This window comes from Protomyctophum parallelum (assembly GCF_964188405.1).
Source record: "Protomyctophum parallelum genome assembly, chromosome: 13".
Lineage (NCBI taxonomy): Eukaryota > Metazoa > Chordata > Actinopteri > Myctophiformes > Myctophidae > Protomyctophum > Protomyctophum parallelum.
This window is the reverse complement of record NC_139708.1, coordinates 31,394,335-31,408,051: the sequence shown is the minus strand read 5'-3', so window position 1 is coordinate 31,408,051 and position 13,717 is coordinate 31,394,335. Positions and strand designations below refer to the sequence as shown.

General features: G+C 45.0%; 1 protein-coding gene across 1 annotated transcript in view; it reads right to left on the bottom strand.

Moving 5' to 3' along the window:
* Positions 1-13,717, bottom strand: part of adcy9 (adenylate cyclase 9) — a 68,277-nt gene that overhangs the window by 5,481 nt on the left and 49,079 nt on the right. The window contains exons 3-8 of the mRNA XM_083780835.1: positions 12,135-12,257; positions 8,247-8,563; positions 7,218-7,320; positions 3,049-3,257; positions 2,518-2,677; positions 65-207 (exon numbers count right to left, since the gene is read on the bottom strand). Of these exons, the coding sequence (XP_083636961.1) occupies positions 65-207; positions 2,518-2,677; positions 3,049-3,257; positions 7,218-7,320; positions 8,247-8,563; positions 12,135-12,257 (1,055 nt within the window). The remainder of the gene's footprint in view (positions 1-64; positions 208-2,517; positions 2,678-3,048; positions 3,258-7,217; positions 7,321-8,246; positions 8,564-12,134; positions 12,258-13,717) is intronic.

Genomic DNA, 13,717 nt, shown 5'->3' with positions numbered 1-13,717 from the left:
TGTAACCCTCAGTAGGCCTACGGGACAGGGAATTCAGAGTGATTGCTGTTGGTAGAGATATTACCTGCAGGGGGTGCTGAAGAGCAGCAGCAGTAGCACCAGTCCTACCAACGTGGCTAGGCCAGAGCGCATCCAGTATGTGAGCTGGCAGAAGTTACAGTACTGGATGATGGCTATGATGACAGCACAGCACAGGAACATGGTGGACTAGAGAGGTACAGGACAGAGGTCACACATCATGAACCCATCAAATAAACCCATTCAACGTTGATCAGGCCAATTAAGGGCTCCTTTAGCTGAGAGAGAGAGATGAAGCAGGGAACCAAACTACATATACATGTACGATGTAGCCCGGAAAGCATTCCTTTCCGGGTTTATGATCCAGTTGGGAGCGGATGGTAACTGATGTCATGTTGTAGTCACTGGTTTGTAGTCATCAGGCAGGAAACCACAACCGGAATAAGAACTACCGGTACCCAAAATAATTCCCTGCAATCATTATTGTATTCTCCCTGTGTGTCCTTTTAAACTTTTGGGTCCACTAATATCACTTCTCTTGTCTTTTAGATATTGAAGACCTGGATTACTTACACTGTCACATTTTTCTTTGCACTTGAGCCTGACCCTGATAAATGTTGTATTTTGCATTATGGGATTGCATACACCTTTTTCATTTAGGGTGGGTCTAATATGGGGGTCTAATAGAGCGTCGCAGTCCCGCCCCCTACCATGGCCCAGGAAATGATTCTCCGTTAATTTTCCTCATAGACATTTGTGGGGTCTCGCGAGCGACACCCCGCGATGGTAAGTGCGTTGCCAGGGCAACCAGACAAGCTGTCAGACAGAAGACGCCTCGGATCGTAAGACACGCCCTCGGCCGCCTAATAGGGGAGGTCTACGTCCCGAACCTCCTCCTCCACCAGATTGAGCTAATGGACGGACCGCGCCCAAACCAGCAAGCGGCCACACCCGGCGTATAAAAGGAAGACTTAGTAGTCGGTCTGACAGCGGCTGGTTCACACACACAAGCGCTCACGGAGGCACGCACGCACAAACCGTCGGGGGGTAAGCAGACACACACGCTCTCACCAAACACACACACTCCTGTGTATATATCTCTGCATGCCTTAACTGTCACTCTCCCCGTCACAGGCTTTCAGGATCGGGCCAGGGAATGTCCGCGGGACAGAGACCTCGGACGACACGGATGAATGAGTGAATTAGGAACGGGAGTTCCAGGAGTTCACAGTTATCGCGACGCAACAGGGGGGCAGCCCTGCCACAGCGAAGACAACTGGAACCCATACTAAAAGGTCGGAAGGAAACCTATTTAATTCCACACAGACTATTCTTCGAGGACTGCCTAGCAAGCAGGCTCTCGTTGTATTGAACGCCGGGGGGCTAAACGGCAGGTGCACGCTCGGAGCTGAACCCGCTATGGGAGAAGATACGCTACAGTAAAGGCTAAATACTGACGACGTCACGAAGCAAGGCTCCGCCGTCATATTATTATTATTCTTATCGTTTCTTATTATAACGAGCCCTCCAGTGTGGAGTCGTGCCGTAAGAAGAAGACTGTATAATCTAAGTTGAAACTAACGGATGTTTCTCACCCTACTCCAGGCGATCGAAGGAATCCTGTGAAGCCAATAATACTGTACGCTTGTGAATGCTACCCAGAGACGGATGTCGAGCGTCTCATTGTGATCTAACTGTCATAATCAACCTTCTTGCTAATAAACAGCGTTTTGAAGTGCTGCAATACCCTGTTCTGCCTGTTCATTCCCCACCAAGACTCCACACATTTCAGAAAGTATTTATTTAAAGACGTTTACGCTGCGGACAAAGCCAACTCTTGTCGTGACAAATCATGACAACAAACACAATTTTTCGGGCCAAACAAATAATTAGAAAGTAGGAAAAAAAAACGGCAGATTACAACACTTTTTTTGTTGTTTTTCTTCTATGTAATTATTTGTTTTGTCCAAAATATTGTGTGTGTTGTCATGATTTGTCACGACTCAAGTTGGCTTCGTACGACGCTTAAAAGGTCTTTAAATAAATACTTTTTGAATTGTCTATGGGAAAAATGCATTGTGATTAATTTCCTGGGCCAGGCGTCGTCATGAAAGGGACTGCAATGCTCTATATGGTAGGCCCTAATATGGTAGGCCCTAAAATTATCGTGGGCAATTATTTTGGGTAGTTCTTGTTCCGGTTGTGGTTTCCTGCCTGATGACTACAAATCAGTGACTACAACATGACGTAAGTTAACTTACCATCCACTCCCGATCACACGGCGATTTAGTAACACAGACCAGGCTTAGCCTGGCCATGTGAGGTTAATATTGGTTGACAGTGATGCAAGATGCAACATGTTGAGAGCTTGTCGCTTGTCTACACTGTATCCTTTGGCACACAGATACGTTCTTCCATTTCCTGAAAAGTAACATTTTGCAAGATTTCCAACTGACAGCGACAATACGTTCCATAATATAATTGCTGCCAGTCCTTCACCTGGAGCGAGAGGTGCATGTCACAGGCAACATGGGAGAACACAGCCACGGCCGGTAAGGACACCAGAACGGCTCCTATGAGGTGACGTGGCACCCAGCCTGAGATGGCCCGCATCAACGCCAGGGTACAGCTCAGCACATCGTCCAGGTAGAAAGCCATTCTGGGTGGGGGCGATGGGAACACAGGAGGAGGCACTTTTTAAGTGAAGATGACCTCTCAATCCATATGGGATTGAACGTAACATTCTGATGGTTGTATACTGTAGGTATAATAAGGTAATTGCTATGTGACAAACATCACCCTCCGAGAGGTATAATTGACACTAGAGTGTGGGTCGGGTTTCGGGATCAATTTGTGGGTCGCAGAGACATTTTTATGGATCCCCCATAAGAGCGATCTTCAACTGTATATGATTTCACCAACTCAAACACCAACTCCACCCTCTTCCATAATTGACCTCAGTTGAAATGATGAATTTGCAGACTGGGTGAGGTGGCATTGACCTCCACCCGTACTCTCCGTGTCTCTCACCGTATAGCCAGCAACAGAGCCAGGATCTCCAGGACGGCGGCCACAGCGGTCAGGACGAGGGCAGTGGTGGGCAGGCTCTCCTGGGCGAACAGCGGTTGGAGGAAACAAGCCAAGGACAGGGCCAGGAACACGGAGCAGCACAACAGCATGTCCAGAAAGGAGCTGAACGTTGGGCTGGCAAAGGTCTGCACTGGAGCCTGGGTCTCCACCTGAGAGACAGAAAGACAGGAGGACAAAGGGAACAGAGGAAATGAGGAAAATAAATCAAAGGAAATGAGATGAGAAGAGGCGGTAAAGCCAGGAAAGCCAGAAATATGTGACATGAGTGGACATGAAGCAGCGCTCTTTTGTTGCACAATTTCTTCCCCCATTGGAGAATATAATCCATGATACATTTTTGGAACCGCTCTGGTTGCTATGCACGGTTGCCAGCATGAGCATGTTAGCAACAAGCAGCTGTATGGGGAGTTACCAAGGGAGAGTGACAAGATAGCAGCCAGGAGCATGAGGCTGGCCGGTCACTGCCATAGACACATGGGGAAGTTCCCAGCCTGCAAACTGGTGCTGTGGTAGGCAACACATCAGCACAGATCACGAGGGTGTCCAGCAGCAACGTATGTGGACTTTGGTGAACTTGTACCAAAGAAAGCTGCAGGGGCAGAATGTATCGGTCAGCTAGCCAGGAGGATCAACATGACTGCAAAATGCTGATGACATAAATGATGATGACCAATACTGTACATCCTCTACGAAATGACTCTCCACTGAAACCTTCACGTTTGTCTTAAGAGACAAGTAGAGTCTTCACGGTTTCATAGCTGCAGAGTGCAATGTTGAGGCTACGCCAGCAGAGGGCAGTAGGATCTAAGGAGATAATATGAAGTGGTCCTGCAGTGATTTCATTTCTATTTGCCGCAGTCCTGACTGGTCTGGTGGTGCAGTTTACAGGCAGCCCAGTGTGACAAGAGCCCCATAAGGACCGGGCCAGGGGTGTCCCATAGCCCTCATCATAAGGACTGGGCCAGGAGTGTTCCATAGCACTTATGTGGCTGGGGCGACTGTGGCTCAAGAGGTAGAGCAGGTCATCCAATGATCCATGGGTCGGCGGTTCGAATCCCGGCTCCCTGTCTACTTGTCGAAGTGTCCTTGGGCAAGACACTGAACCCCAAATTGCTCCCGATGTGCTGGTTGGTACTTTGCATGGCTTCCGCCGCAATCGGTGTATGAATGTGTGTGTGAATGGGTGAATGTAATGCACAATCTATGTAAAGCGCCTTGGATAAAGACGCTACATAAATGCACCATTTATCATAAGCTGGAGGCTGGGCAGCAGATTGCTTCTACACACTGAAACACTTCTGCACATGTCATTACATCCACTGACATACACTCAGTGGTGGAATGTAACATACGTTTAGCCTACTTAAGTACAGTTTTGAGGTATTTGCACTTTACTTGCGTATTTCCCAATATCCAATATATTTTCTTCTACTCCACTACATCTCAGATCCAAATATTGTACTTTTACTCCACTGCATTTATTTGACAGCTTATAGTTACTATAGTTACTTTGTAGATTTGGATTATTATTACAAAACATACAGTTGATCTACAAGCTCGCGATCCGACGCATTGTGAGCTTGTAGATCTGCTATTTTCAAAATATTTTTATACATTTGAAAACTTGAAATGATTCATTGTGCATAAAGACTACTTTCTACTTTTGGTACTTTAAGTACATTTTGATACCAATACTTTTGTACTTTTACTCAAGTAAACTATTACTTTGTAACTTGCAGAGTATTTCTACATTGCCGTATTGATACTTTTACTCAAGTACAAAATGTGAGTACTTTTCCCACCACTGCATACACTGGAGATAAACTGACTGGCACACTCGACAGTATCCTTGGTTCAATCTTATTGGATCATTAATTTAATGTGTTTTTCTAAACACAATTCCTGGTGTTGGCTCTTTTCAATAGCGGTGTCTGTCTGCTTTATCGTCCCTGCCACTGAGCCTGGCTGTAGCAAATGGGGGCTCATGTTATGTATTGTCCAAGTAGTTTGGTTGACAAATGGAAGGTTGACACCTGAATCCCCCCCACGGGATCAATAATGGTCTAGTCATCCATCTTGTCTGGCTTGGTGGTGAGCATTTGTTTCTTAAGGCTGTGCTGCAGAACAGAGGCGTAATTTCAGAAGAAATAGAGGGTGGCGAACAGCTTAAGCCCTATACATATTTATTTAATTAAAACATTGAATTGAGAACGATTGCCTATGAGAATTGCTCTATAAATAGAGACACTAGGGTAAAAGCGGTTAATAAATGTATGGCTGCAGACAAGAAAACACGTGCTATTTTAAAACATCTTGCATGTAGATCGATAAGCGTGGATTCAGATGCAGAAGCAAACTGAATGAGGTTAAAGGAAAACACTATAGTAGGCTTCTACTATAGTGTTTTCCTTTAACCTCCGTGCACACCCCCCTTATTGTTTTTCTAGTTTGGATTTTTAGGACCTCTGATATACAGATTTTCATGATCCCAAGAACAAAAATGGTCCTTTTTGTGTTTTTTTTTAAATGTTTTATTACCCTTATGAGACCTGCGGAATTGCTGTCTGGAACACTGTTGAGACTGTCTTTCGGAGACTGTGCTATGCTCAAAGTTAGAGATAGACCAAAGATAGAGATACCATTTGATTCTCTGCATCGTTCTTGGATTTTGTATGTGCTGCGTTTGCATTCACACTGCGCTGTATAACTGTAGCAAGGAACTGCAGCAGGGAACTTTATCAATGTGTTCAATTCATAAACTACACAGTGAAATATATGGTGTTAAAATTATACTTCGACTTCGTACGTGGATGCAGTGTGTCGTCGGGGAGACAGGGACTGGACGCGCATGCGTGCGTGCGTGCGTGCGTGCGTGCGTGCGTGCGTGCGTGCGTGCGTGCGTACGTGTGTGTGTGTGCATACGTGCACACTGTTCTTTTGGGCACAGCGGAGACGGGAGCGCAAAATGAATTATCAGACGTTTATCCTCTAACTCGGAGAGTGTACACAAGTGAACACTCTCAGAGATAAGGGGGTCGTTGAAATTAAAAAAGTTTGAGAATCACTGATCTGTGGTGTTCTTCATTGGATATTAATATTTTTGATGCGCGGTGACATCTTGAGCAATTAAAAAACTCAGTTCCAAACTGAATTGCCACTTTAATAAATGAACACAAGGTCAGAAACACTCTGGAGCTAGGCTGCTGCCTTGGCAGGTGAATAATTTAACACAGAAGAGTGGTCGGGATGCATGCACACACACATGCACGCAGGCACAAAGCAGACATCCAAAGTCAGATGGAAATAGAAGAGATGAGAAGGGTAACATTAAGATCAACAGATTTACGCCCAGAATATTTTGAAGTCGAGTCTGTGATGCGTGAATCAAGATAAGCGAACTGACAGAGGGAAGGATTAGAATGCACACGCTCACACACAGGCAGACACACATTGTGAAAACATGCATGGATGCACGCATGCGCACACACACACACACACACACACACATGCAGGGATGTGCTGTGGATTTTCGAGTGGTGCTAGCCACTCCTATAGACAGCTATGTGTGTCCCTGTGTCTGTCTGTCCGAGTACGGAAATAACACACACACACACACACACACACACACACACACACTTACTTCTTACTTCTCACTAATTGAAATAACATCTTTTATTAACCCACACCATTCTGCATATCAAATTGTATTGAATTTACTTGCATAATGGGGAATCTTTAGTGTTGTCTGTTTATTTACCTTGCAAACGTCACCTCTGTCATTTAATTAGTAATCCATCAGCCACGCCCACTGCTATCCAACTAGAGTAGGCTACTTAGTAGATTGACACAATGGACTGTCACCATTGATATGCAGCTATGCATCCAAGGTCGGCCGTTCCTGTTATTTCAACCTGTGACCCTCATCGTCGATTGGCAGGTTTTGTTAGCGGGGTGCGAAAACTGCAAATGGCTGTGCAGGCTAGCGTGCGTCTTCAAACTACCAAGGTGGCGTCCTGCATAGCCCTACCGACAGCTCATCCCTGCGCACACACAGATACACGAAACATACACACATGCATGTCTGCAGTGCACAGCCATCCTCCACACACCTCCTCTTGGTAGCTGGTTCGATAGGCAGACTCCAGAGTCTTCTCCAGGAAGGTGTGGCTCAGTATGTTGATCGGTGGCTTGTAGAAATAATCCTTCATCAGACTGCCAGGAGGACAGACAGAGCACAGAATACAGATTAGGTTCTCTAACACAGGTCTGGCTTTCTATCAGCAACATGAACTACAGCTAAAACAGAGCATGCCTATAGAACTAACCAATTACAAAGACATCCGCAGACGCTGAGGAATTTTACTGAGCACTGGGAAATCGACTGTATTTGATTTAGACTGTAGTCACTGTACTCTCACCCGCTCCAGAGCCGGAAAGGGCGTCTACGTTTATATGTCTATGCTCTCACCTATGGTCATGAAGTGTGGGTCATGACCGAAAGAATAAGATTGCTTAGAGATAGGGTGAGAATAGGGTGAGAAGTTCAGCCACGTGAGAGAGACTCGGAGTAGAGAGGGAGGTCCTCGAGGCAGACAAAGGCGCAGTTGGAGGAATCACATCGACTCACTGGCCTTGGAACACCTCGGGATACCCCAGGAGGAAGTTACCAATGTTGCTCTGGAGAGGGAAGTCTGGAGCTCTCTGGTGGAGCTATTGCAACCCCGACCCGACTACGGATAAGCGGTTCAAGATGGATGGATGGAAAATCGGCTTTGTCCAGTGTCATTAACCCATTAACTCTACAAAGGCATTCTAAATCAATAGATATTTAAAAAAAAATCTGAAATAGCAGACGTATAAGCTTGTATATCTTATATTTTTGAATAGCCAACGCAAAAACCTTCCCGGTTTTAATGGGTTAACCACTTCAGTCCTATTCTCGTAGTAAGTAGCCAATGCAACGCATCTGCTATTCTCGTAATTATTGATTGCTAAATTGTTCACATTTTCTTTCTCTCTCTCTCTTCCTCTCTTTTTCACCTACAATGACACGGTCTCGATAGGGACACCTACGATAGTACCATGTTGAAAGTGGCCGCTCAGACGAGGTGACAGACAGCGGTCTTCTCTTCACACACCTGTCCTCCTTGATGACATCCACAAAGTGGGCGTCGCTCCTCTCCCTGAAGTTCTTGGAGCGCAGCGGGATGAGCGACGAGTGGTCCATGTGGCCCATGAGCGCCGCCCCGCCTCCGGCCCACGCCTTCTTCTCCTTCTCCTGCAGCATCTCGCACAGCGACGTCTGGCTGGTGGTCAGGGCCTCGCGCTGCCGCTGCAGCTGCAGCTGCTGAGGGCCTGCAGGCAGCATGCCGTTCAGGGCCTTCCCGTTCCCCCCACCGCACCGCCCCGCCGACGCCGGCACCGCCGCGGGACGCGTCTGAGACCACGAGGAGTCCTGCAGCGCAGTGGTGGGGGAAAAGTTTCAATACTGCAATACAGAAATGCTACTGTTACAAGTGAAAGTCCAGAATTCAATGGCATCAAAATGTACTTAATGTACCAAGAGTAAATCTTTTGAAAATAGCAGATTTACATGCTCACAATGTGTTGCATCGCATCGCGACACATTGTGATGCTTACACAAATTAAAAACGTACACTTTATTACTGTCTAATAAAGTATACAATCAATCAATCATCAATTCATTCATTCACAGACCCAGCCATCCACAATGAACTGCTCTGGGCTGTCAACAAGGAGGGGAGAGAGAGAGAGATAGAGAGAGAGAGAGAGAGAGAGAGAGACACAGACAGACAGACAGACAGACAGACAGACAGACAGACAGACCACATGTATATCTATCAAGTCTTATGATTTATTCAAGCTGATGAATGCTGATTAAAGCTACTATCTGGGACATGTTTTAATGAGGAAAAACAACATAATTTGAACCAATCCGTATGGTCGACTAACAGGACATAATTGCCCTACTTCCATGTTAACAGCCCTCTACGTTGCCAATTAATATGTATCTCTATGGATACAGCATGGCAGAATGACTGAGTCAAATCAAATGAGCACATGACGGACGGACGGCTCCTGAGGATTGATTACCTCCTAGTAAGGGCCGGTTCATACTCCTATTTTACCGCTGTTTTGGCGCTGTAGTGCCGAAATGATTTCAGTAGCACCGAAGAGCCGACTTTAGGACGGTACCCGCCCCCCCCCCGAACCTCAAATGACGTCACAGTGTAGGCTCTACAGAGTCGAACCGACTTTTATTCGGCTCTAAAATAGGAGTATGAATCGGCCCTGACCGTGTGGACTTTTCTATGTCTACAATTCTACCTTACACTGTAGCTGTGATGCATGCTACACTATAGATCAGAGGTTCCCCACCACTGGTAATAGTACCACTACTAGTCACTAGTGATACCCCCCTCTGGTGGTACACAGAGGAGTCACCCAAAAAAGAAGAAAAAACACAAAAGTGATGAAATGAAGGTAGTTCTTCAGACCAAGCAAAAATATAGCTGTGCTGAAATGAGCATGACAGCACACCTAGCCGTTAATATAAGATATGAGAACGGATTCATCACATTAGAAGAAATATTATCATATTCATGTGGTGACTAGACCGAGTTTCGTCAGAGCAGCAGCAAAATTGGCTTAGGAATGGAACAAAAACAAAATCATTCATAGAATAAATTACATTTCCCTCCTCTGTTAATAGCTGAATAGGATGGGGCAGGTCTACGCTGCTGCATTTTAACATCAGTTATTATGGTGGTACTTGGAGAGACAGATATTTTCAGTGATGGTACTTGGTATAAAAATAGATTATATAATCAGTAAGACCCTTGGGGGTGAGAAGCCTCCATGCTTCTCGCCCCCAGGGCGAGCTGGCGTGCACTGGCAAAGGGCGAGGTCGCGTGCACTGTAGAGTTCTCAATCTCTGTCCGAACCCGACCCGATATTTTCGGGTAGGGTAGGGCCCAAAATGCACGATAATTAGTCGAGCCGGTCCGAGCCTCAGGCTGTGTTTTTCCGTGATTTATTTTATTTTATTTTTAGGTTTTTATCAACTTTTTTTTATAATTTATTATAATAAAAAAAACAATTCTGTTGTTTGTGTAATGTATTTATGAAGAGGGCTGAGCTGTATGAATGTTGGTGATTAACTTTTACAGTTTAGGCTACTATTATGTGACTGGACTGCGGGAGGAGGAGCAGCAGCGCACCAGACAGAATAGAACGGTGGTTGTTGAACTTGCTACCGCTGTCTGGCCTCTGGTTTGCGAGCCAAATGAGCTGCTTAGTGCTCAGCACCAAGTATATAACTTACTTAAGATTCATCCCCAATAGCTCGTTTTGGAAACGTCAGGGCTTAACGAGACACTGCTGTCTCGTTGAACCCAGCTGGGTGAATAACCTAAATGACCTAATCAACGTCACCACGGTAAATGCTCCATATAAATATGTAAGCGCTAATGTTAATGTTCACTGCATACACGTAATATAGTTAAATGATGACCAAGCAAAGTTACAGTCCACTGTAGGCTACAGCTATTTGGTTAATTCCAAATCGTAGCGCTGTACAGCTATTCAGTACGGAACGCGTGCCTCGTTGTGTGCAACGCACATTACACGTGGTATGTGCAACGAACAAGACACTGAAGGGGATAAAAGGGCCATTCGGTAGAGGTGGGTTTTTAACAGGGTTAACCTAACCAGGCTGTTCCAGAGAGCTATGTGCCGTTTAAAGTAAGGTGACGTAAAGTAAGGTAAAGTTCATTTATAAAGTCGGTAGAGCACGCGCCTCTCGACCTCAATAAGGTCTCATTTCAGGTCCCTGCCAACTCAGCCAATGAGGAGCACGGCTTGGGTGCGGCAAGTCATGCATTAAGTACTTGGAGTAATCGTAGGTGTTGCGCTCCACTTCAGTGATCCATCTGCCATATAGCGCAGTGGTTTTCAACCAGTGGTCCAGGGACCACCAGTGGTCCTTGAGGGGTTTCCAAGTGATCCTCAGCTAAATGGTGGCGAGGTAACCAAATGGACCCTTGTAGATTAATTGATTGAATACTTATTGGCAGAAATGTAATCAGTACAGGGTACAGTCAAACAGAAATGTAAACGTTCAAAGGGATCCTTGCGGTCTTGTTTCCATTCAGGTCCTGGGTATTCAATTCATAATCACGACGAAAAATAACAACCAAAGTCATCATTTGAATTTTGGCGTGTCCCCTAGGGTAGGTATACCCTCACAAAAAACATGCCGTAATCCTGGTCTCTAAACTACCTCCCCCTGGTCAGCCAGGGCGCCTGATGGAGGGGAAAGGAACTGGTCGGAATAACGTGTTCCTTTCACGCACTACGTCCGGCCGGGGAAATTCCCCCTTGTCAGGTGAAAAGAAGAAACTTGGACTCCTCATGCATAGAAGGAAGCATGAGGTCAGTCCGCTGCCCCCCCAGGTTGGCAGAGGAAGTGTAGTGCCCAGGATTACATTAGAGAATTGACACTGGGTGAATTTTTCCTTTATTTTTTGACGATGGGTTCTCAGATTGAGTGGGGATAGACTCCCATGTTCTGGCTGCTACCGACAATAAGCCTCTGCGACCTACTTACTTACTTACTTATAAAGCACTAAAGTGGTATAAGGTGCCGAATAAAGAGCAGAATCAAATGGCAATAAACAGTGAAAAACAACTGTATTAACCAACTAAATCCCTCCCGGCAAGCACAAAATATAAAACCGATCAAAAACAAAAAAGTATGTTTGTTTAATCTATTCATGATCCAACGGAGTGGAACGTCTTGCTTCAGGGCTCTGTAACTCAATGCTGACAATATTTTAGAGTAGGAGAGAGAGGCAGCCCGCTTACATAATCCATTCAAACATACTGCTATACATATTTCCAGTTTCTGTAAACGCCAACACAATATTCCTTTTGGGATGCATGTGTGAAAAATGTTGTCCTAGAACGTTATTTAAATCAAATGTAAATGATGTTTAGTTTTCAACCTTGTTGCCGTTGTTCTTGAGGTCGTCATGGCAGCCGTTCTGCTGTACTGCTGCCTCCTGTGTTGTCTGCTTCTCTCCGGGCTTCAGCGCCCGGCCGCAGGACGGACACACGGACTGGACAGACTGACAGACAGAGAGATGGAGCCATATGGCGAGGGAGAGACAAGGGCATCCATGAAAGAGGTTGAAGATAGAGATCAAGTAGGACAAAATGAGCCAAGAAGTGTTGAGATAAATAATTAAACAAAACACGGGGGCAGTGGTGGAAGTGCTGGCACAGCACGGAGAGAGCCAGACTGGAAATAAATACAACTCTAGCTGGGCCAAACACCTAGACACTAGACAGCCAGGACACAGAACACACATTTATCACTAGATTAACCTGAACCACAATAAGACATCTTCCCGTCATTTTCTGCCTTACATTCGTTTGGCTTAATCTGGAACAAGCCAACAATGGAAATAATGGCAGTGCCCATAGACTAGACTCATTAGTGACTAGACTCACTTGACTAGAGCATTGAAGTCTGACCTCAAAACAATGCAGCCTGAATGGACCATGAAGATTTACTGTTCGAAAACCGTAAAAAAAACACTACCCAGCAGGAAATCACTGGAGCAAGCATATGTCTCTAGACCCATTGGGTGAAACACAGATTTACTGATCCTTCTTCTTCATGGGGTATTATGGCAGTTTGCATCCTTAATAGTTGTATTACTGCCCCCTTATGTATATCTCAGTATCTTTAGCTTCTAAAATAAATACTGCTGCTGTAATTAAAGAGAGAACATACTCTCAATAGTGGATAGACTGAATGATTAACTACCCCAAAAATATAGTTTACATTTTACCACTACTATTAACTTAAAACAGAATTCTTAATATTGTAAGCATAATGATATTGTCGCATTGTGATATTTGGCCATAACTCCCTCATCTGAGGGAGCTACCTTTGGGGAGGGGGGCTGTTGTTGGACTGGTGAACTGTGGGTCATGGGTTCAATAGTGGGTGAAACGTTACTGGTAATATGTTGTAAAACAATGAGTAATGGTAATATTTAGTGGTTTTCACAAAATAATATAATATAATATAATATAATAATTCTTCTTAACCACTTGCACGACAAGCTCACAAGCTGTCATGATGTTGTGTAGCCTATATATTTTGGTTCTTTGATTTTATTTAGTGCTTAAATTAGTCCTTTAATGTGGAAAGTGTGGAAAGTGTGGAAAACATCATTGGTTTGTGATCAGTTTGACTGCTTAATGAACAGTAAAGACAGCAGGATTAGGTTAAACCTGGCTGGTAGCCTGGTCCGGAGCAGGTTAAGTCCAAAGCATTCGTTTCCATGGGAACTAATGTGGCATTGCTGTCATGAAACCGAATCAAGCCTCAACATATCCAGGTAAACTGGCCAAATTAATCTAGCAAGATTAACCAGTTTTCATGAAACCGGTTAATCGCTGATCCAGGCTATAATAAACCAGGATATCTGTTAAATCCGGGTTTAATCAATAATAAAGTTTCGTAAAATAGGTGCTCGTCTATCTGTGGCCTGGCTGCTGTGTTTTCTGTTAGGGA